General features: G+C 39.6%; 2 protein-coding genes and 2 long non-coding RNA genes across 8 annotated transcripts; 2 read left to right on the top strand and 2 right to left on the bottom strand.

Annotated features, from left to right (window-relative positions):
• The first annotated feature begins 1,979 nt into the window (after positions 1–1,979).
• LOC119019098 lies at positions 1,980–5,782 on the top strand. Its single transcript, XR_005074929.1, has 4 exons — positions 1,980–2,708; positions 4,755–4,893; positions 5,133–5,375; positions 5,641–5,782. It is a non-coding gene; the product is annotated as an uncharacterized LOC119019098 (long non-coding RNA).
• Positions 3,765–8,706, bottom strand: LOC119019097 (flavin reductase (NADPH)-like). The gene is made up of 5 exons (XM_037097352.1): positions 8,572–8,706; positions 6,426–6,660; positions 5,635–5,836; positions 5,176–5,340; positions 3,765–4,875 (listed from the first exon to the last, which is right to left on the bottom strand). The coding sequence occupies exons 2-5, from the start codon at positions 6,585–6,587 to the stop codon at positions 4,718–4,720; spliced, it is 687 nt and encodes a 228-aa protein (XP_036953247.1). The 5' UTR covers positions 6,588–6,660; positions 8,572–8,706; the 3' UTR covers positions 3,765–4,717.
• LOC119019095 (serine/threonine-protein phosphatase with EF-hands 2) lies at positions 7,941–23,004 on the top strand. Of its 5 annotated transcripts, none has more exons than XM_037097346.1 (19): positions 7,941–8,647; positions 9,803–9,943; positions 10,651–10,721; positions 10,872–10,931; positions 12,244–12,371; positions 12,473–12,527; positions 12,622–12,797; positions 13,392–13,506; positions 13,715–13,761; positions 14,235–14,401; positions 14,499–14,535; positions 15,039–15,188; positions 16,279–16,611; positions 17,889–18,074; positions 18,180–18,322; positions 18,659–18,765; positions 19,215–19,381; positions 19,508–19,595; positions 20,909–23,004. In XM_037097346.1, the coding sequence occupies exons 3-19, from the start codon at positions 10,718–10,720 to the stop codon at positions 21,160–21,162; spliced, it is 2,217 nt and encodes a 738-aa protein (XP_036953241.1). In that variant the 5' UTR covers positions 7,941–8,647; positions 9,803–9,943; positions 10,651–10,717; the 3' UTR covers positions 21,163–23,004. The 5 variants fall into 5 exon arrangements, with proteins under 5 accessions (XP_036953241.1, XP_036953240.1, XP_036953244.1 ...); XM_037097345.1 differs by lacking the exon at positions 7,941–8,647 and adding an exon at positions 8,654–8,779; XM_037097348.1 differs by lacking the exon at positions 7,941–8,647 and adding an exon at positions 9,040–9,392.
• LOC119019099 lies at positions 15,041–17,274 on the bottom strand. Its single transcript, XR_005074930.1, has 3 exons — positions 16,873–17,274; positions 16,395–16,529; positions 15,041–15,173 (listed from the first exon to the last, which is right to left on the bottom strand). It is a non-coding gene; the product is annotated as an uncharacterized LOC119019099 (long non-coding RNA).
• Positions 23,005–23,223: the final 219 nt, after the last annotated feature.

Raw genomic sequence — 23,223 nt, 5'->3', positions numbered from 1 at the left:
TTAACGTTTAACATCTGAACTCTGGATTTAACATATAGATTTACCATTTAAAGATTCAGATATAACTTTTAGATTAAGATTTTTGCATTAAAGTTTACATTTAACATTTAGATTTAGATTTAGTTATAAAGATCAAGATTTAGATATATCAGGTTTTGCATTTAACATTTAGATTTAACATTTAGGTTTCATACTTACTTACCTATTCAGATTAAACATTTAGATTTAATTTATTTATTTACATGACATTTTTATGAGACATGTGACCTATTCCCATAAAGATGTGATTATGCTCATATTATTTATTTACATTACAGATGCGTTAGTAAACAAACTAACCAGCCAACAATTTACCGAGCTGGGGTAGAAATACATGCACAAAAGAAAAGCCTTTCTAGTTCTAATTTCTATTGGAAGGAGAAACACATATTATTATCAAGTCTTCAATGTTAGCATCCTATCATTTTCAGGTTTTTGGATATGAACAAATATCACAACAAAGAACTTTTCAAGAAGGAGGTCGAGGGAATGCGACAGGAGGTTGTGTTTGTTTGGTCAAACAAGTCTGCTACCAGTTTCCATTATAACTTTAAAGATGCATCAGAGAAAGAGTTTTTATCGTATCGGACAGACGTCACTGGAATGTTGTCTGGCATGTGGCACAGTCACAAGTTATGTCTGGTAGCAGCTTGGCCTTGATTTAAAAAGCTGATTTCATTTGACAGAAGATGAAACAGTTACTCTTGTGAACCCTTGCTCCAGTTTTAATATCAAAAGAAACAGTCATACTAGGTTTACTCTCATACTCACCATCTAACCCTTCCGTTTGACTGTAGTAATGTCGTTATCACCACTGAAGCAGCAGATGATAAAGCACAAACAATTCCATAATAAAATAACTTGTGAAACAAGATGAATGAGTGAGCGACAACAAAGTCTTAACAGAAAGAACGATTAAATAAAATGAAGTGTAAGAACCCAAAGATGTTAAAGGGTGCGTGTGTGTGTAAGTGTTTGTGGGTGGGTGTGTCCCATATGTGTGAGTTACAATAAAGTGTGTAGTGTATTTGGATTGTTTCTTGATAAATGACTTAATAATTATAAATTGATTTATTTATAAAGATCATTTCAAAGATCTAATTTATTTTGAATAGCATTACAAAACCAACCAAACCAACTTCTGACTAACCTTTTCACACAATATTACGGGCTTTTCCTTTATGTATTAAGGTACTCTTCACTGCTACCTGTTTTAGAGGAGCCACAATTGGCACAGAAAATACAATGTGATGTATTGTCACAGGTTACAAGGATACAAGTGTTTTAATTACTACAGTTAGATTTTTTTTTTTTTTTTTAAAATCTCATAGGCATTATTCTAATCGTTTAATTACCCAAAAGATCAAGTTATACGGTCTGTTTAGTAAATGAATAGCCTATGGGACAGAATGTGTAACAATGCAGGAGGCAACAGTTTAAAGCATACACATAGAAAATATGTCACATACATCAACCATGATGTAGTTGCAGGGTATTGTGGTCACAGTAATCTCTTTATTTTTCATTTCTCATTTGTTTTCTTGACATCCTGGCATATTTTTTGTGATGTAGTTCTGTTTCTTTACCATAAATCGTGTAGGAAACATCTAGAAAATGCACTTTTATGCACACCAACTTATCAGTAGTGTTGCACCGATACCGATACCAGTACAGGGCCCCGATCGGCACTAAAATGGTGGTATCGGCATCGGCGAGTACCAACAATTAGGGCGCCGATACCATTTACCGATGCTGGTGTGACAGAAGGCAGCCTTCTCTCTCCCGACACTAACTTTTACTTGTAGAACGGCTATGCTCATCACGCTCTGTGTTGTGTTATCACACGCGATCACTGTGCATGCCTGCCAAGCACGCCAATCAGCTATCGTTATTGACCTGCTCCAGACCAATGAGAGCGGGCCAATAGCCACTCTTAACCAATGTCGGGGCAGCTTTTTCATGCGGAGGAAAAACAAACCAGAAGAAAATGTCGGCGGTGTGGAAATACTTCAGCATAGATACGGCGTCGAGTACAATAGCTATATGCAAGACTTGCGGCACGAAAGTTTCGAGAGGTGGAGTTAAACAGACCAGTTTCAATACAACGAACCTAATAAAACATTTGAAGACGAAACATGTGAACGAATACAAAGAGTTTGAGGCTGCAGCAACTGCTAGCAAGCGAGAGCGGGGTGTACAGCAGCAACAAACTCTGGTCAGTTCATTTCGTAGCAAGGAGCAGAGGGGCGAGAAGAGTGAAGCAGCAAGACAGATGTCGGAAAAAAATCACCGAAATGACTGTTCTCTGTAACCTGCCCCTTTCCTTTGTTGAAAGCGTGGGGTTCCGTTTTTTTATGGCTCACGCAGTACCTAAGTATATGGTCCCAAGTCGCAAATACATCACGGAGACGACGATCCCTGCAGTAACTGAGCTTGTTTTAAGAAAGATGGAGAAGGCAGGGGCCATAAGCTTTTCAACTGATATCTGGAGCAGCCAAGTCTCCCCACTTCCCCTGCTTAGCTTGACGGCCCACTGGGTGGACATGGAAACATTCGTTCAGGAAAGCGTAGTACTTAATGCGAATGAATTCAAGGGATCACACACCGGCGAAGCTATTGCAGGAGCAATAGAGAGCATGCTGCTCAACTGGAGCATCCCGAAGTCAAAGGTAAGTTTACTTGTCTAGACGTTGCTATTTTCTCTAGATTTTTCACCTGTCTTTTTTAGTTTATTCACCTATTGTCACCCATACCAGGTAGGCAATAAAACGTTCTACTGGATTCACTTTGTATTAGTCTGTTTCCTGTTTCACAAAGGTAAGCAGCAGCAGCCTTACAAAGCCATGATGGCAATGACTTTACATCCAAGTAGTATGCAGCTCTTCATATAAATGGTATCGGCATCGGCCAATACTGCATGGTCAGGTATCGATATCGGATCGGGGCCCAAAAAATGGTATCGGTCCAACACTACTTATCAGGTTGCATTCTTGGACAACTGGTTGTGCTGCTTGTTATTTTAGAGCATCTTTTTCAGATAAAGGCAAAACGGCATTCCGCTCAAAATTTTCCCAGTTCAGCTCGAGGCAAGGCGATCCAACATCATCTTCTCCCACATTTTTTTTAAACCTGTTTTTATATCTTAATGATATTGCAGTCTCTTTGATATGTGTCATAATGTACTGATGATTATCATTATGACCCTCATGCTGTCACTCCAAGTGCATGTCTTACTTTACCTCATAGTTCAATAAAAAAGCAGTAAAGCAGCATGTAAAAAAAAAAAAAAAAAAAAAAAGAGAGACCTTACCTGACTGAGTAATCCTGTTCGGTGCAATCCCCTCACTGTCTCTGGTGTCTGGAGAACTGTTTCTAACTGGTGGACATTGCGTACAAAACCACAGTTGATGCACTTTGTTATGTTATAATTTCTATGTTGCACTCCTGACCACACCCTGATCACTGGATTGAAAGCCAGCCATGGGTTTTACCTGTGACAGATGATGTCAAACACCCTGTATAAAACCCCCCCAAAAAAACTCAACATACAAACATTGTACTCATCAGTGCAACAGATTTAAACATTAATCAGAAGTCAGAGGGAGAGTTGAACTGGGATTTTCCAAAATGTTTAAAACCCTGTATCGTCTGACTTGTTGGGTACTTTCCTAAAAACTATGAAAAATATAAATGATTCTTCATGTCTGGAACAAATGATTCCACTTCAGTTTCAATACTATATGTTTATTTTACAGAAATGACATAGTACAGACTTGAATATAATATAAAGTGCTCACATGAAAACATGGCGCAAAAAAAAAGGAATTTCTTTCATTCTCAGTTATTAAATAGTAGCTGAAAGTGGCAGTTAGAAATGGCACAACACTGATCTCATGTGGCTGAAGTCATTCACTACAATGTGTAACTGTACTCACCTCATGAGTAGAGAGTAAAACCAACACAATTAAATGGTACACTTGCTGATGAAGACCTTTCAATGCATAAAAACAAGAACATGTTACACTTGGTTAATCAAAAAGACATTCATCAGACAGAGTAGGCTGTGTGGTAGCTATGCCATTATATCCAGTTGTAGTGAAGGCAAGAACGAGATGGGACATTTTGTTAAAGGACCAGTTCACCAATATCAAAAAAGAGCACTTCTTGGCACCAGTGATATCTAACCATGAGGATAGTTTGGGTGTTATTTGCTCTGTGGTTTCTGTTGTTCTTCCTCAGACATTAGAAAAAAATAAATAAGAATAAAATCATGTCTTTTTATAAGTGATTTCCTATCAGGCTGCATAATTCACTGAGCAAGCGATCAACAGTTTTCATAAGAACTGTTTGTTTTGTAAAAGGCAGTTCCAGTGAAAACTGTTTATGATGAGCTACACAGTGTGTTTATTGAGATATAATCAAAAACAGTGACTGATTAAAGAGTTTGCTGCTGTAGTTCATATTTTCCTCTCCACCACCTTAAGAGGAAAATATTTAGCTCTTAAAGCTGCAAAATGTTATCTGTTATTTCACGGAGAGCGGAGAACAGCTGCCGCTGTAAACAAGATTAATAAGAAAAGTAAAGTCGAGGACTTCTGCATGGCTAAATACCACTCGAGATCGGTGTGCAAATATATTTCGTACTGTTTTGGTGAAGTGATCGCTGGCTTCAACTTTCTCATTTGGTCGTGATGGAGACTCCCCCTTTGATCCAGGCGTTGCTGTTGAGAAGAGAGAGCATGAAGCGAGCCACATCTCCTCTCGCCACTGTGCTGCCCACAGGGTTCCCGCTGCTGTCAGGCACAAAGTATCCCTCATGGGTCAAAAACTCTTGAGCTGCACAGGGACACAGAAGTAAGAAACTGTGAATGACATGCATTACATTACATACATTTGTTCCTTCAGCGAGTGAAAAGCAGAGAACATGCCTACAGGAGGTGGCCTTTACAGAAAAATGAGGTCCATTCATTCATTAACATGAAATTAATAAGCTTGAACTCTGAGGCAGAAATGCTCTACACTCCAGAACCTCCAGACTAAATGAATGAATGAGCTGTTTGCTGGTTTAATAATGTTCTTGAGTCTGTGTATAGGTTTGCCTCTGCCCCCTGCTGGCTGCTGTTTGTCTGCTACTACCTGAGGCTGGCAGGTTCTTGAGGCCAGGAGGGCGAACCACAGTCCAGTTGATGTCCTCAACATTCAGGAGAAACTTCTCCATCTCGTGCATGTTGGTGAGGACGCTTCGGATCATCGGCAGCAGGAGGAACCGGATCATATAAGATGAATTCGTCCCAGAGTTGGCTAACAACAAAAGAGATAAACGATGAAACTCAGAGGTATATCTGTGAAATCTTAATCCCTCAGATTTCACCCAGCATGTGGACGGATTGTACTTTTCATTTTGATTACAGTAAATATTAATTGACAAGGTAAAAACTTTTCTTTGTTAAAACTTCAGGAAAATAATGAACTAAATGAAGGGATAGTATGGACAGCAGGCTCCATCCATATCTGTATCTGACACTGAGAATAAATGAGTTGGGTTTGGGAAGGTCACGCATGAGTAGTGAAGATTGGTTTGTGTGCTGTCCTTACGTTCAGTGTACCAGGAGGTCATGGTGATGATCCTGTTGACTCGGGCCTGTCGCATGGCGCTGATCATAGCATTCATGGACATCGTGTAGCCCGTCACCGCCGAGAAGATGGAGGCCGGGAAGCCGAGGCACGACATGACCACATCCTGTCCTTTGAAATGAGTCTTAAGAGCGTCTGTGGAGAAAATATCAGCCTCCACCACCTGAGAGCAGCGAACAGGGAAAACATGAATAATGTGCGACTTTTAGTTCCTTTTACTTTTGTCAACACAGATGAAGAGCAGCGCTTGATCAGGAACCCAGCTGCGCTTCTTTGTATTGTCACGTGTCTGATTTCCAAGTCATTGATAGATGGAGCACTTATCACACCATTTCCCAAAACACTGTTTGTTTTTTCAGATTCATAAAGAATGTGTGTGTGCACTGCATATCTAATGTCTGTATGATGGCTTACTCTTGAGTGTGGGCACTGTAGTTTTTAAACATTTTCAAACTGTTACTGAAACTGGAATAAATAGTGCCTTTGTTTGAAACTATTTTCAGCTGCAGATTAATACAGTATATCTTTGCAGTGCTGCAGTTAGGTCCACATTGTTATCGGCTCTGCGGTGTGCACACTTTCACACCCAGATGTGGAACCTACAAGATTTTTCGCCTGCTGTTCGGACGAGCGTGTAAACAGCCCCGTTGGTCACAATAAAACATTTGTCACGTGACTTCACACTTGACTGGACTTCGAACCCAATATGCAGAAAGCAGCAGCACAATACGCCCGACTCAGTGTCTCATTACCTTGAGATTGTCATGATGCACAGCGAGTTTTCCCGGGTTCCTGACGATGGCAGTGACTGTGTGTCCCTGCTGCAGCGCCTGGTTGACCAGATACTGTCCTGTCTGCCCGGTGGCTCCCAGCACGGCGATCTTCATCCTCAGGCTCCGACACACAGAGCTCATCCAACGCTGATTTAACAGACCAAGTGGTCTGTTGAGTCTGATCTTTCCAACTAACTGCCAGGAAGTTCCCGCCCTGTTACGAAAGTTCAAGTGTAAATAATGATTGTTACAGTGCTCTCTAAGAAATGTAGCTCTTTTGTATGACAGATTTTGTGTATAAAATATGGATAAATGATACACTGAGTCTTTGTTAATACATGAGACACTGATCCAAAAGAAACACTCATCTAAAGAGGTAAATTAATTCAAAACTTATTTGTTCAGACTTCATCTTGACCCAGCATAGCATGACTCTAGCAAACAATCCTCTTGAGGAGGAAGTCTTCAAATCAGTGATTTCATTTACATCATTTACACAATTAATCAGTTTTGCTGATTTGTTCTTTATGTTAGCCCACAAGTCAGTCATTTCAACCTGCTATCAGATGCGAAATGATTGACGCTTCTTCTAATATCTGTACAAACATTACACAAGAGTTATAAAAGTTATTCAGATTTTTCAGTGCCAATTAAAATGCTTTTAAAAATTCTGATTTCCTGTGAGAAAAAGGTCTCAAGATTGTCCCAGACAACTTCCATTTAAGGAGGCACGAAGAAAAAGAAAAAAAAAAAAACACTGCACGTCTTTGTTGAAATTAACAGATTATTACTGCTGCAGTGGAGGATGACGAGCCTGGTGATCAGATGCTCTGTTAGGATACTGAGCAGATACTGTTCACTGAATCTCAAATGATTTTGGTAAGAAAATCATTCAGAGTATGTATGTCTTGGTAGTTGGTACAGTGGCTGATATTTAACATTTAAGTCACATGCTGTACTACAACTGCAAATGATGGCTACAATTGAGTTAATTCTTATCTTTTATTTTAAATCAAATACAAAGTGTTACTGTTTTTTATGTCTTATGTAAAGTACACTGCATACCGTTGTTATAGAAAGGTTGACATGTTACATCTATTTAGTGACCTAAATCTTAGAACAATTGTCTTAAAACTCAAAAATTAGAAAATAAAGAAAGAAAGAAAAAAAGATTGATATTTTTAAGATTCAATCTGTTAGAAAATCAACAATTCAACTGGAGTTAAATGATTTAGATACAGTACAAAAAAGTTTAATAACTTTAATACTCTTCTCTTGTAAACCACTGTTACTCAAAATAATATGTGTTTGAAAACTCAAAGTGAGACAATAAACCTTCATTGATATAGTCTTAAGGACACACTGAACATTAGATGACTTTGCAATTCCCAGAAAAAAGGCAAGGAAATCTCATGATGTGACCTTCAGTGTGGTCAACAACAGTTCCTAATTTGTGATTTATTGCCACTTTAATAACATCCTGAAGCCCAGACCTGTGCAGTCCCTCAGATCAATCTGGTGGTTTGCTTTAATGTCATCTAGCTGCAAATGACGCTTAGGAGTCATGCAACCAAAACCAAACTGATACTGTGATGAAGGATCATCCAATAATTCGTGGTCTCAGTGCTGACAAATTGACAGCCTGTTTACCAAAAATCAAACACTAAATTTACAGGAAATAAAAACTAAATCAAGGTTCAACATGTTTACATGCTGTTTACTTGTTTTTAGCTCACGTTCAAGTCATGACACTCAGGAAGTGCTGACTTTCCTCCCAGCTAGAGTCACAAACTGCAGCCTCCATCATTATTGTTGAATTAAATCAACATTCGCACAGCCTTTTCGACAAAAACTGAACCGTGTAACTTTCATAATTTTGATTTTTGGCATGACTTTTGACCTAATGAACAGACACTGCAACACATTCAGCCTCGGATCTGCCTTGAATAACGATACGCCCCCCTGCATGATTGTAAAATGTTTTCAGACAAGCGATGCAACATCATTTTTGCCACATTTCTCCTGATCATTAGCTACAGTTCGGCTTTATTAACACTGGTAAGAGCCTTTAAAAGTCACAAGCTGACGTTGAGTAACAAACCAACATCAGTGTTAGCTAACTCACCTTCGCCGCTCCTCGAGTGAGACGTTCAAGAGCGGCAGCGTTCAGTTGTGTTTGTGAATCAACGGTTTTTGTAAAGGTATGGGTGTGATATATTTCTCAAAGTTTAAATGTATGTTTTAGACACGCGCATGAGAGATTACGTGACACTTTCTACTAACAAGCGACATCCCAAAATGTGTCGAGCTACGACCTGGCCAAGCTAGCTAATGTAGGTAAAATATTAGCTATTGCAGATGTCAGGAAATTAGCATAATCTATTAACAAGTGAAAATTTGATAGCTAGCATTTGAGATATATCACAAATGTGTTTGTCGATAGAAATGTTTGCTGGCTTGACAAAGTTTCATATCAAAATCATATTAATTTCTTTGTTTTTGTCTGATAAAATGCAAATATAAGGGGAAAACTTTGGATATTGGTATCTTTGGATGTGAATTTTTCATTGATTTGGCCATTTTTAGGGCCAACAATTTAAAACAACTCTAGAAATTCATAAGCTTATGCTTATAGGATACCGATGCACAACAACTTATCAAAGTTATGGGTAAATTCAAACAGATCTATTGATTGTATTAAGTCTGGGACCTATCAAAATCAATTAAATTAAGTAACTTTTGTTCATTGATTGTACTTTTTATTTGGTTTACATTAGCAACAAATATGCCAGGGTCAAAATAGACTCAGTGAATGATATAGGTCAGTATCGCTTTTTTGTGGGGGTGTTGTGCTTTTTTCGAGCCTAATACGAGCAGATCTGTACTCAGACCAGCGATTACAAAACACTGCTGCAATGTAACATAGAGGTGCCCTCTCATCCTTTGGTAAGATTGAATAAGAAACAAGTTACAAGTTCCTGTTGGACGGTGTGAGTCCAGCACAAACACACCTGACCATCTCACGCACGCATAATCCCGTACTCCAAAAACAGCTCGTGTAATCAAAACCCTTCCAAAATAAAGTCCAAAAACAGATTCCGGCCTCCATCTCGCAGCCTAAGTTTACCTCTGCACTTTTCAGTCTTTCTATATAAAGACCAGTCTAGATGCATAAAGAAGTCATTAGCTCAAGTAATCCACTTGTGGCTCGGGGCCTTCATTATGCGATCACACTGAAGAACTAAATACTAAACCAGCTTCAGCACAGACCGGGGGAGCTGAACAGTTGGGATTGCTCCATACATGAAGCCTCTGTGGTGAGTTACTGAATCTTGCTGCCATTCGTTCACCTGTAGTGATCGGTCCGATGGATACCCTGCAATTCTTGACCTGATCCTGGACTGGTGGAGGATGAAACAGAGCAAATGCTGTTTAACTATTCATTGAAACTGAGAGCCGACAGCCAAACGATTTGGGAACCGGTGACTAGATACCACGTAAGTTAACTGCTGATCATAAGATGTGTTGGTAGAGGAGCTTTTTTTCTATTTGTGCACCAGTTGAATAAGTGTAAAACCTGAAACGAGGTCTTACAAACAGAAATTTAAATGCCATGAGTCTCAGTATTGGTCTTTTGTGTCTTCGTGACCCAGACCTGGTTGAAATAATAATTTCAGGTCTTTTTTAGTTGTCTCGAGATCAGGAGAACCTAATTGGATCACTTTAGCCTACTGCTGATTATCTTTAAAGGTGACGAAAGCCACCCATCTGCTCCTTTAAGAAGACAAATACCAGCTCTGTAAAACAAGAAAGTTATGTGGAAACTCAATTTTATGAAATATAATATGTTCAGATTTATACGGCCAGTCTTCTCAGACATTGTTGTTTACCTGAATTTAACAGAAGGATATTTTTAAAAAATGAAATGTTTCCATGACTCAACTTTTCCATTTCATCAAAACAACTTTCGATAAGACATTTCCATTAGTTAGATGTTTGATTCCTTAATGTAAGCCTTCATAGAATTCAGACCAAAACAGTCCTCTGCTTGCAGGATTGAGGTCAATCACAGAGGTTAGGGAGCGAGCCAGCGGATATAACAGGATTAAAAGGGCACAAAATTCGACGTCCTGCAGCTTCAGCTCTCCTGCTGCTGCTGCCAAAGCAACTTCTCGCTCTGTGAATGAAGGTTGTTTTCTTACAGGCCAAGACTGTTGAGGAATTATTCAAAATGTGTGCGGAGAGATGTGAACCTGTACCTCAGCCTGAAAATGGGTGAATAGTCAAATTTGTGACTCCATAAAGTAATCCAGCTAAATAGGTTCTCATGCTTTTTATGTAGTGTGTCTTTTTTTAATTATTACTTTTTTTTAAATATTGGAATCACTTTAAGCTGATGTGATGATTGTTTGGTGCTTTGAACAGGAACAGTCATGGGATGTGGTGTCACAAAGTCTGACCACTTTCACAAACACTCCGGAAAAGGTAACACCGATCAACAAACTGTTTATCTCTCTTAACCTAATCTCCCTACAATCTCCTTAATATGTTTGTTTCTGTCTTTCCTTTTTGCTATGCAGCCGTCACAAGTAAGCCACATCTGTCTTGCCTCGTTTGTTGTGTTGTTGTGTTGTTAGATGTTAGATAAGCTCAAGTAAACAAACTGGAGATAAAAATCTACCTCAGCCACATACTGTCACACGCAGGCGGTAGAGCTGTGTGTTGCAGCAGTTGTACAGGGCATCCATGAATTCAAAATACATTGAAATGACGACAACAACGTGTGAAAACAAAATGAAGATTTCTGAAATTTGTCAGATTGCAGAGTCAGATATTTCTACGATCAGACAAGATTTGGACTTTCTATGTTGGAGGAAAGTTTAAATTGTAGTGGAGTGTAATCTCAGTAATGTTATACTTACGTAAACAATAACTGACTTATAAACAAATACTAAAAAAAAACAAAACACATGCTATCTAGATCTTGCTGGTTACATTAACCGTTTACTATTAAAAATACTTATTTGTTTGGTTAGGATATGAGCTTGATAATCTTCTGCATGGTGTTTTTTCTTTTCTCAAAATAGGAAAACTGAATAGCAGCAGAATTTCACAATATTATCACAAATATGACGTCAACACAGATGTTGAAAATATTTCCCAATTTGGACAGTGAGGGCAATAGCAAGAACACATCTTTAACAGCTCATTTTGTCATTATAAGATTTTGAATAACTTGCATGATATGATCATCTCATCATCAAAGTCTGTAAAGCTTAATACAGAATAATTACACCTCTACTGTATGTAAGAGCTTCTAGTGGTGGACAGTTTACACAGAATTTGACAGTAAATGTAGCAGCACCACTGTGTAGAAATACTCAGTTATGTTGAAGCCACATTGTGTAAACATCTGTTGTACCTAAAGTACAAAAGTATTAACCTTGAAACATACTTAAAGTAACTCAGAATAATGTATGATTAACAGGATTATTGATTTAGTCATGTGTACATCACTTTAATGTTGCAGCAGGTGAAGCTACTTTTAATTACTTTATATAGTCTGATCTTGACCTACCCATTCTATACAGTAGTGAGTAACTGAATGTAAAGTGGTGAAAAAAGTACAATGCTTTCCTCATATTTGTTGGGCAGTAGAAGTGTAAAGTAGCAGAGAATGTAAGCAAAGTATCTAAAAATTGGCCAGCGTTCTTACTGTTACTTTCCATCACTGCACGTGTCCTCTCCGCAGTGAGATATTTTCTGATCGGCTGTCCTCTGTTCTCTCGCGATTCAGCTATCAGAGCCGCTGTCCTGATCCAACGATGGTACCGTCAGTATGTGGCCCGTACAGAGATGAGACGGAGGTACACCTGGCACATCTTCCAGTCCATCGAGTACTCTGGAGAACAGGCTCAGATAAAGGTGAGAAATGATCAGAGACGATCCAGTGAAACTTCTGCATGTTTGCTGTGGGGAAGCGATAAAAAATAACAGCTCATCTGTTGCATCACCTCCCTGTGCAGCTTTATAATTTCCTCGGCTACCTCATGGACAATTTCACACCATCAAGCAATGAAAGTAAGATGTCTGACTTCCTGGCTGACAAACTGTATTTTCTTTCTGTAAAGCTGAATATCTGAGTTTGAGACTGTCGTCTTGACCTCCCCTCCAGGAAATCTGATCTCGCACATCTTTCGAGAGAACGAGGTTTGTCGGGATGCAGAGTGGGAGAGGTACTTCTGCTACAAGAACATCGAGGTGCCGGAGATTTACTCAGGACCTCACCTCACCTTCCCTCTGACGGTGGAGCAGGCGGTCGGGCTGGTGGAGGCCTTCAGGAACAAGAAGGTAGGTGCACACCTCTGCTTTACAGTCTCGTCTCTTCAAAGCCCCTCACTGCAGAGTTTAGTTTAATGGGGAAAAAAGTGGTAATGACTTTAAAAGACAATATTTAAAGACAGCATTTAACATCCTGATATTACACTTAAATCAGACAAATTCCTAGAAAAACAGAGGAAATGTTATATTACTGACACTTCTGTATGCATGTGTGTCCTCTGTCCTTTGGACATCACACACTAAACTGTGACCTTAAACAAACAGACTAAAAATTGAGTGTGAAATCAGGAAAAGAATGATATTAACCTCGCAGATGAAAAGAGACATTTACCTACGAGCTTAAAAAGGAGTCTGACTTGAATCTACCCGCCAAGGTTATTTGATTCATTTTTAATTTAACATAAGAGTTTCACTTTCATTAATTATATTGAAAAGCAACACTTAAAAAAAGTGTTATTTGTTTAGTTTTTCAAGTTCTGTGCCGGGCTAAAAGCAAACCTGCACGAGGCACAGTATCACAGCAGTTATCAAACATCGCAGAATCACCATCTGTTCATATGTTTGTGCCAAAACCTTCTTGCTAACAAGCTTCTCCCCCAGTAGCAGCTGCACTCACGCTACGTCCTCCAGCTCCTCCTCGAGACGTGGAAACAGCTCCGGATGTTTCCGAATATCAACCGCGTCTCCACCTGCCAAAGCAAAGAAATCACTATTTGTGGTGAGCTGAAAGAAACGTGTGCTTTCTAAAGAGACAGTAGAGAGGTGATTGGACAAAAGAGTAGAGGAACCAGCAATGGAATTCAAATGATACACATCAACTAGAGCCTCTCTGTTGCAAGGATTTAATTACAATAATGTACACAGTTTCTTTCTGTTCCTTGTTGCCAGTTAACTGTGTTAATTTACATGTATCCCCGTTATTACAGGTGATTTGCACGGGCAGCTAGAAGACCTGCTGCTGATTTTCTACAAGGTCTGGACCTCATCCTCATTTTTTTTGTGCATTAGCTGCATGTTGCTTTAGTCATTAATTTTGAAGTGTTGCCAGATAGACACAACCTGATTTTAATCAAAATAGTAATATTTATGTAGTCAACACAATGTAAAAAATAATTGAAAAACACCAAGGTAGGGTATTCACATGTCTTGTTTTGTTTGACCAGTTCAAAAATCTTAAAACATTTTATACGACGTGAAAGTCTTACAGTCTTACAGTCTTACAGTCGAGACACGTAAATTAAGGAATATCTGACTTTTTTCTTGTGTGAACAAGCTGAATAAATTGGCTGATTATCAAAATGGTTTGAACAAAGATGTGTAGCTGTATTTTCTCTACAAATCAATTAGTGAAACAGGATCTGTTTTCCCTGCTTGTGCTGTTATCGATCCTTTGTTTATGTGTAGATTACAGAATGGCCCTTTATTTTGCCGCTGTTTACTTTTCAGAATGGCACGCCATCCCTGGAGAGGCCCTATTTGTTTAATGGAGACTTTGTAGACAGAGGCAAAGACTCCATTGAGATCCTCCTCATCCTGTTCTCATTCCTGCTCGTCTACCCCAGTGACATCTACCTCAACAGAGGAAACCATGAAGACCATATAGTCAACTTGAGGTGAAACTAAAATCTAATAGTGAAGCCCGAGATCACATGTCCTCATTGTCCAAATTCACCAGGTAGATTCACCAGGTTGTCTTGTGTTTCCCCGTAGGTACGGCTTCACAAAGGAGGTGTTGACTAAATACAAGGTAGGTTTATATCATGTAAATTCACTACTCATGAAATCTCCCAGCGCTGCTAAAATGCGTCCTAATCCTGGCTATCTTTGGTTGCAACCAAAACAGTTTCAGTCACCTTGGCCTACACATTCCTAGTAAAGTGTGATACACACTAATGCAATGCTGGTCACTCCTCCTTGCAGCTAAGAGGATTTGAAGTCATTAAGTCAGAGGCCTGCAGGACATCTGACTCTGTTGACTCTGATGCGTCAGGGAAGTTGAGGTGGTCCAAAGACCCACCAAGGAAAGATGCTAATATGTCTGAAAAAGGCATCAAACTCACACTTTGGAACAATATATTTTATTGTCATCAATTACTACCACTTGAACTTCTGGTTGTGGTTTCAGAGTCTGAGTTGATGAAAATGAATAAAAAAAATTAACACAAATCACAAAACGTTCACTTTCACAGAAAACAAACCAACATAATGCAGGTTGAAGATATTTATTTTCTTGATTGTGCTTCTCCTCAGATGCACGGCAAACGGATCCTGAAGCTGCTGCAGAAGATTTTCAGTTGGTTGCCATTAGCAACAGTGATCGACCAGAAGGTGCTGGTTCTCCATGGAGGGATCTCCGATGTCACTGATCTCAGCCTCCTAGCCAGACTGGACAGACACAATGTGAGGAGACAACATGTGTGGCTGTGATAAACTCTTCGGGAGATAAACTTGATCAAACACAGACTAAACTACAACCACAAATTCAACCAGTCAATCCATCTTTATTTGTGTACCGCCAGTTAACAACAAAAGTCATCTCATGACATTTTCCCAAAGGAAGCATATATGAAGTAAATAGTTTTGGTCCGAGCACAGAACCTTGTGGAACTCTGTGACTAACTCACTGCAGTTAGTTTAATACCAATGAAATGTTCCAGTCGTTTTGATAGGATATGATGGTCAAAAGCTGCATTAAGATCTAAAAAGACTAGCACAGAGACAAGACCCTCTTCAGTCGTGATTAGGAACATATATGCAACTTTAACCAATGCTTTTTTGGTGCTCTTGAGAACCTGACTGGAAATTCTCATATAAACTATTGTTTTGCAGAAAGTCACGCAGCTGCTTGACAAAAGTTTTTTCCAAAATTTTTGAGAAAAGGGGGAGGTTAGATAGTCTAGAGTTGGCTGAAACCTCTGGTCAACAGTGTCGACAGTGAAGTGGTTTAATTACAGCTACTTTACAAGGACCATGGTATATCCAGTGACAAAGGACAGATTGATCATGTCGAGTATAGACATGCTAAGTAAAGGCAGAGCTTCTTTAATCAATTTAGTTGGGATTGGGTCTAACCAACACAATGATAGTATAATTTTAGATATATATCTGTTTTTGCAGCTGTTTCTGATGTTTTTGTGTTAGAGGCTGATCATCTCAGATCAGACGGTGATGCATTTTGTCTCTAATAAGTAGAGTTGTATCATTAAAGAAGCCCTCAAAGTCACTGCTGAGTGTTATAGGAATACAAGGATCAATAGAGGTATGACGCTCTGTCAGCCTGGCTACAGTGCTGATTATTTTAGGCTTATTTTCCTCTATCAGTGCTGAATAATACGCTACTCTGGCATTACGGAGCGTTTTAAAGCTTTCTAGCCAGACTAGTCGAGCTTCTTCAAGTTTGGTTTCTTTTTTAGAGGGGCAGTAAAGTCAAGTGCCATGTGGCAAGAGCCTGTACCACTATCAATTATCTGCTCTTCTCTGTTACTCCCAGTATGTTTCAGCACTGAGGCCTCCAAAGAAGAGACACCAAAGCTCATCGGGGATGTCCATTGACTCGGACATGGAAGAAGACCTTTGGTCCGCCAACAAGATCTACCAGCGTCGCACCTCCCTCATGTATCCCAAACCCCTCGGAACACGTGAAAGCTTCCACAACCGCTCACTGCAGGACTTCTCCGACCGGCTCAAAGGGAGCGTTGTGGACCAGATGGAGATCAACAGGAGGAGACAGTCCATGTTTCACTTCAAATCAGAAAAAGACATGTCTCAGGCTATATCCACTGAGTCTATCAAGAGTGAAAATCCTGCGGACGAGTGGAAACAGGTGATCAATGAATACTGAACAGATGTGAACAGATTTCTAGTCCATTTCATTTGTCTTCCATAATTACATACAAAAAAGCTTACAGTTTTGTGACAAAAGGCAAAACTGGAGGAGAAACACATTATCTTATCACTTACATTATCTTGTCGTTCTCAAGGCACAGACAAGACACACAAAAACACATGTACAAGGAGAAAAACACGTCTTCTTTTTGCTCTGCTTTTTAAAAGAAATTCAGACCAGCTGTCACAGATTACTTACCTTTAAATCTCTCACAGTCCTCAGGTTCATCATAAATATAAATGATTAAAATGCTCAGATTTTTTATATAGACCTAATTCAATGGAATGCAGTTCGGTGTCACATATTAAAAATAAGTACGCTTTTGAGCTTCTCATTTAGGAACAAAAGCGCTCTGTGAGCAAGTTTGTTGTTTGTTGATGTCTTAAAGCGACTCACATGAGACGTTTAATTGGTGACGTTGTCAAGTTAATTTGAGCAGAGTTAATTTCCCATCATGGCCTTTGTGCCACAGCTGTGCTCCAGTGGACTAAATCAATCCTGAGTCACAGCCTGATAAACGCTCAATCAGTGATCAACGCTCTGAGAATTGTTGCCTGCGTGGGCCGTAACATGCTGTAATCCACCACGTCAGTAATCTCTCTGCCGTGAGTCAAATCTGCTTTTCAAACTGGCCGTCACCGACTTAAACACAGGCTGTAGAAGTCAATGAGCTCCCTGGGCACCAGTACTTGTGGGTGGCTCAGGTCCAGGTCAATCTCTGTAAACAACTCAAGGTAAACCAGAAAATGTAAGATACTACTTCAGGTGTTTGTATTCATCGTCTCACAGTAAACTTATTCTAATCAGCAGATTAGAATTATTAAAATACAGAATTAAAAAACATAATTTCACACGGCCAGCAGCAGTTAATACATTTCACTCAAAGTCACAAACATGAGCTTTGTGGTGACTCTAAGGTCTGAACTAAATGTAATCCATTCAACAGTTCTTCCAGTCGTCATGAAAGTCGAGATGTTTCTTCCAGTCTCGACCAAGCACGATAGGAATTTCTTGTCCATGTTTAAAAGTTGACATTCTAAGCGTATTCTTGACCTGGAAGTTTTCATTAGTTTTCTCCTTATCAAGAAGACAGTGTGATCTACAGAACAGCCACTAATGGATCTTGTGATGATGTTTTCTCTTCTTATGCGGTGTGCTCTATTTTTCATTTCAAAGTTAAATCTCTCCTTCTTGTCACTCCTGACCGCCTCCAGATCCTGGACCTGCTGTGGAGCGATCCGATGACCCAGGACGGCTGCACACCCAACGAGGTGCGGGGCGGAGGCTGCTACTGGGGCCCCGACATCACCGAGGACTTCCTGAACAGGCACAACCTGCAGCTCATCATCCGCTCACACGAGTGTAAACAGGAGGGTTATGAGTTTTGCCACAACCGTAAGGTGAGCTGAGACACTGACGACCCACAGAGGCTCTAATAAGTTCACAGGTCAGTGCTTCCGCTAAAATTGCCCTGACACATACATATTTTCTTTCCCTTCGCTTAGGTCCTCACTCTGTTCTCTGCCTCAAACTACTACGATGTTGGAAGCAACAGGGGGGCCTACGTGAAGCTGGGTCCAGACCTTGTGCCTTATGTGGTTCAGTACCAGGCCAGCAGCATGATCAGAGAGCTCACCGTGAGACAAAGGTGCAAAAGCTACCAGAAAATATACATCCAAAAATATGAATCAGTCAGGGATGCAAACAGATTAGTTATCAGTGAAATTATTTGTCTATAACAAGATAGAAAACAGTGAAAACGGTGAAAAACGACTTCCAGAGCTGAAAGTGACAGATTGCTGGTTACATACATGTTACATAAATGTTCCAAGAATACAGAATTATTTTTCTACTGTTCGACAAAAGCTCACACAGTTTTGCCTTTGTCAGATTCAAACTGTTCCTGTTCCAAACTGTAAATCAACACTGTTCTGCCTTTCACTCTGTTCATTATCTGTTCTATTTGTTGTATTCTTGTGTGCAGTGTTGGGCGAACAGAGCGCTCAGCCCTGAAAGTCCTGCGGGAGCAGCTGTTTGCGCACAAATCTGACCTCCTCTGTGCCTTCAAAAAGTACGACACCATGAACAAAGGTGTGTAGTGTCACTTTCATGAACCATTCAGTCCTCAACGGATCAGGTGTTACTCAATTAATAAGACAGATCTATCATGTTCTTCCCCTTGTGGTTTCTCAGAGGACAATGTCTGGCTAGGGAGAAATGTGATCTCATAGTTCTTTGTTTGTGCGGAACATTTAATTGCCAAATTCAAAAACAAGTCCAGTTTCACAGAAACTTCAGCTGAAGCTAAATTACATATTACTCAGCCTACATCCTTGTTTCCTAAGTTCATAACAAGTAAATGAGGAAGTAGGTTATGTAATCTTTCTGTCAGTCAGGTTTGTTTTGTACAGATTTATTTACACTTTTGCTTGTAGGAGAAACTAGTTAAAATCTCAGGTGTATTGGCCTGTATGGAATTTGTCTATAGACTAATGTCACAATGCAAATCATTTAACTGGTAAAATCCCCACCTCAATCAGGTGTGGTGTCTCTGAGCGACTGGGCGACTGCGGTGGAGAACGTGATGCGCCTCGGCGTGCCCTGGAGGATGCTGCGCTGTCAGCTGGTCACCTCCAGGACCAGCGACGGCATGATCAACTACCACGAGTGGTTCAACGAGCTCGCCATCCACGGACCCAACACAGATGTAAGGACGCACATACGCGTTTATTATCACATTTAGTGTCAATTGAAGGAGAGGGGGGAGATGTACAAATAGAAGCTCTCTATCTGGACTTGTCTCACTTGGTTTTCATCGTTTCTCCTCTTGCAGCACATCGACCAGAGTCTACTTGAGACCTTGTATCGCCATCGATCCACCTTAGAGACCATCTTCAGAATTGTAGACACAGATAATTCAGGTAAAACTTTAAAATGTGTTCACCCCTGAAACAAGTTCTATAATCACTAAGGTGTGATATTTCAGAACCCCACAGACCACCAAAGTGTTTTTCTTTCACGTTTTAACAGACAGGGTATTTTGATGTTCTGGCATCTTTGTGTTAGTGCTGCTTAAAGGGAAAATCCACAATAAAATGTTCCTCTGGTTGGCATAACATCAGGTAAAGATGTCAACAAATATCAGGTTTTATCAACAGTGCCTTAGAAATCAATATATCAATATTTCAATACTCAACATTTCACATTAACATTTAATAATCATACAGGGAAAAGTCCATGTTTAGTGTAGTAACAGTTATAGTCATTAAAGTTTGGTTTATTTTTCACTTTGAAAACAGTATCATAACAGAAGTTGGACATCAGATCAAGAATGAATTGTCCAAAGGAATTACATATGAATGCATAGAAAAAGAGGAGACTGATACAGCTCCAGTAAGATCATAAAGAATATGTAGAAAAGAAAGAAACAGAGGAAAAAGATCAATTAGATGTCTTGAAGATTAAAAAGGAACTTCACAGAGTGTGAAAACAATTGTATTATGTCTTCTGTGGCTCCGGAGAAGCACTGCTGCCAGTCAGTTTCTTTTATAGATTCATCTTTAATTAAGTTAATTAATCAATCATTTGGTCTACAAATTATCAGACAACAGTGAGAGTCTGTTCACTGCAGCGTAAGATGACAGTTTCTTTCTGTAATGACAGGATGTTTGGCATCCATTCCTGTGCAAATAACTTTGATGATCAATTGTTATTTTAAAGGGACTACTCTTGATCTCTGCTGTTTCAGTTTCACAATTAGTTTTTTTTTTCAGGCACTTACAAGTCACCCAACTTAGTAGAAATTCAACACTACATTGATATTGTGTTCCTTTGATAAAACATCTTGAATTAAATGTTACCGTAGTATCTCACAGAGACTGTTCAATCAGAGACAGTGTGATGCAGTTGAGGTGTAACTGTGTCCAGATAGAGACGTCTAGAGAGTTCAGCCACTGTTAGTCCACCTGTGGCATGCTAAAGAGGCCCCAGCATGCTACTGCCATCTGAATCCTTCCAGTTTAGACGGGGATTAACCCACTGATCTACTGGGCCCTTCACCTCATCCCCACCCCCGCCTCTCATCAGAGTGAAACACACTTTTTCCTGTATCAGTGTCCGTCTGTTTCTGCGGTTTTTTTTTTGTTTTTTTTTAATCCTTTTTGGCCCCATCCTATCACTGCGTCTTTAATCTCTTATTTTCTGCCCTGCATCTTTATCCGTTTACTTCCCCCAGGCTTCATCACCATTGAGGACTTTCGGCAGACCTGGAAATTGCTGAGCGTCTACCTCAAAATGGAGATCACGGACGACGCCATCTCCGACCTGGCCGTCACCATCGACAGCAACCAGGACGGCAGCATCGACATTGACGAGTTCATGGAGGCCTTCCGCCTCACGGACAAGAAGAGCCGCCTGGAGCGAGGACGCAGCATGTTCATGGGCACAGCCACCGACCTCACCAAGCTGGAGGGAGACCCCAACATTTGAGCCTAGACAGCAAAGAAAACAGAGCGCAACCTCCACTCAGACTCCCTCACCCGGCAGACAGGCAGCAGAGGGGTGGGCGGGGATATACAACCAACGCAAGCTGCTTTAATGACGCACGTTAAGACGTAAGAGGCTGCTGAGCAGCAGCCGTCTGGATCACAGGGGATTAGAAAGAGGTTAGAGTTCAGGCTATTTGACAGCGAACGCTCATTTTACGTTGTGAAGCCGTTTCATCCACTGAGGAAGTGTGGGCGAAATGCAAGTGCATGAACCAGATTTATATCTATTTTATTATTTTAGAATAGTTGGAAAGTACTTGAACAAACAGTCCAGAAACACAGAAACGAAAAGGTCATGTTCAGCTGCGTGATTATTAAAATAATAATATTAGATACTGTGATCATATTTATCATGAGGACCTTTGCATACCAATAAATCATTATTTTTACAATGCAGCATGTTTTGACTTATGTGAAATACTAAAGACATAAAGAGTAACACCTGTACACCTGATGCCACGTGTTTTTGAAAATGTTAGTCACCTCCTCTTCTTGCTCTCTGTCGCTGGATTTATCAAGGTATTCTGCCATTATTTCATCTTCTGCGGCCAACTATGTTTTAAAGCTCATTGTGAGCCAGTGTGCAGGCGTTTATCTGTTTTTCAATGCTGACAGTCGCCTTTTATCCTTTTATCTATGTGATGTGTGAATACCTACATTTCCTCCTTAATACTTGATAGATATCAGAAACTGATCAAAACATTTGAATGTATGAAAAGACAATGAATAATTGTGCAGTTCAGCTGCACTAAGTATTTGCAACTGAATGTTGCTGGTGCCTTAGCAGTAGAGGTCTTTCAGCTTCTAGAGATGAAGTCTAGTTTGTACTGATGATGTTTGGAATGAACTGCCAACAATGTACTGAAGTCCCTGATACGGTCCCTCACCTTGTCAAGAACAACAGAACTCAAGCTGTTATTCTTTTGACTTTTTGGATGTAAACCTACAAATTGTTGCCTAGAACATTCACTCAGTTTTTAAAGGTAGAGTATGATATTACTGCGTTTGTGCAATGTGAAGTTGGAGTTAGCTTAGCTTAGCACAAAGACTGGAAACAGAGGGAAACAGCTAGCCTTGCCGGTAAAAAAAAAAAAGAAAAAAGAAAAAATCCAACAACCAGCTCTAAAACTCATTTATTAACATGTTATATCTGTAGTTTTAACGATGCTCATAGGCAGATTGTTTTTTTGGTTTTTTTTGTGAAACATGGTCGGCTGTTTCAAATCTTTATGCTAAGATAAGTGTCTCCTAGCTGTAGTTTCATATTTACAAACATGGCAGTGCGATCATTCTTTCTCGTCTGTTGACAAGAGAGAAAATGTATCTCCTCAGTTTCTATTGTTAAGTTAACCTCCCACATTGTGTAACAGGGTTGAACCCCAACTGAACCAGATGAGACATGAAGAAATCAGTGTGCATATAAAAAGTGTGTGTACAGACTTTTAGTTTGTAAATGTAAATATTATTGTATGTTGTTTTGTTTTTTTTTTTTTAGCATCTTGAACTTGTAAAACGTTTACTGTAAATACATTTCAAAGTCAGTTTAGTAGCATTCATTTGTGTCTTTGGTAAGGAATTTTTAACATGTAACTCTCAGTAATGGATCAAAAAGCTGTATATTAGGGAAAAATATCATTTACACATGTAAGTTCCTAGAAGACCTTTAGATGATCTCCAGTAGTGGGAACACACAGAATTTACCTTCAAACTCCAATATTACACATTATTTCCTATCAATTTCTTTTCAGCGATTAAAAGTAAATAATAAATAAAAGTTAAAATAACTCAGTTAGCAGATCCTGAAAATGACTCTCTTTTTTCAGCTACAGGCATTTAATGTGCTCTTATTTTGTCCCTCTTTATGGATGCACATGGTTTTGTTCGTGTAAAGTACATATAGCCTAAAACAACATTAAAAGTTCACACAAGGCTGCGATCAACTGAATGAAAATGAATTATTTTCGCATTCAGTTAATCCACCAATTGATTTTCTAGATTTCTA

Source organism: Acanthopagrus latus, chromosome 5 (genome assembly GCF_904848185.1).
Source record: "Acanthopagrus latus isolate v.2019 chromosome 5, fAcaLat1.1, whole genome shotgun sequence".
NCBI classification, from domain to species: Eukaryota; Metazoa; Chordata; class Actinopteri; order Spariformes; family Sparidae; genus Acanthopagrus; species Acanthopagrus latus.
Note: the sequence above shows the minus strand (reverse complement) of the source record. Positions and strands in the feature narration are given on the sequence as shown.

Bases quoted from the DNA above. Each gene is read 5' to 3' on its own strand.
- LOC119019095 (XM_037097346.1), top strand. The intron at 12,528-12,621 runs GTAAGATGTCTG...CCTCCCCTCCAG, and splicing joins CACACCATCAAGCAATGAAA to GAAATCTGATCTCGCACATC. The intron at 14,402-14,498 runs GTGAAACTAAAA...GTTTCCCCGTAG, and splicing joins GACCATATAGTCAACTTGAG to GTACGGCTTCACAAAGGAGG.
- LOC119019097 (XM_037097352.1), bottom strand. From the start codon at position 6,587: ATGAGCTCTGTGTGTCGGAGCCTGAGGATGAAGATCGCCGTGCTGGGA. The intron at 5,341-5,634 runs GTAAGGACAGCA...TTTTGTTGTTAG, and splicing joins GACCTCCTGGTACACTGAAC to CCAACTCTGGGACGAATTCA. The intron at 4,876-5,175 runs GTAGTAGCAGAC...GTCCCTGTGCAG, and splicing joins CAAGAACCTGCCAGCCTCAG to CTCAAGAGTTTTTGACCCAT.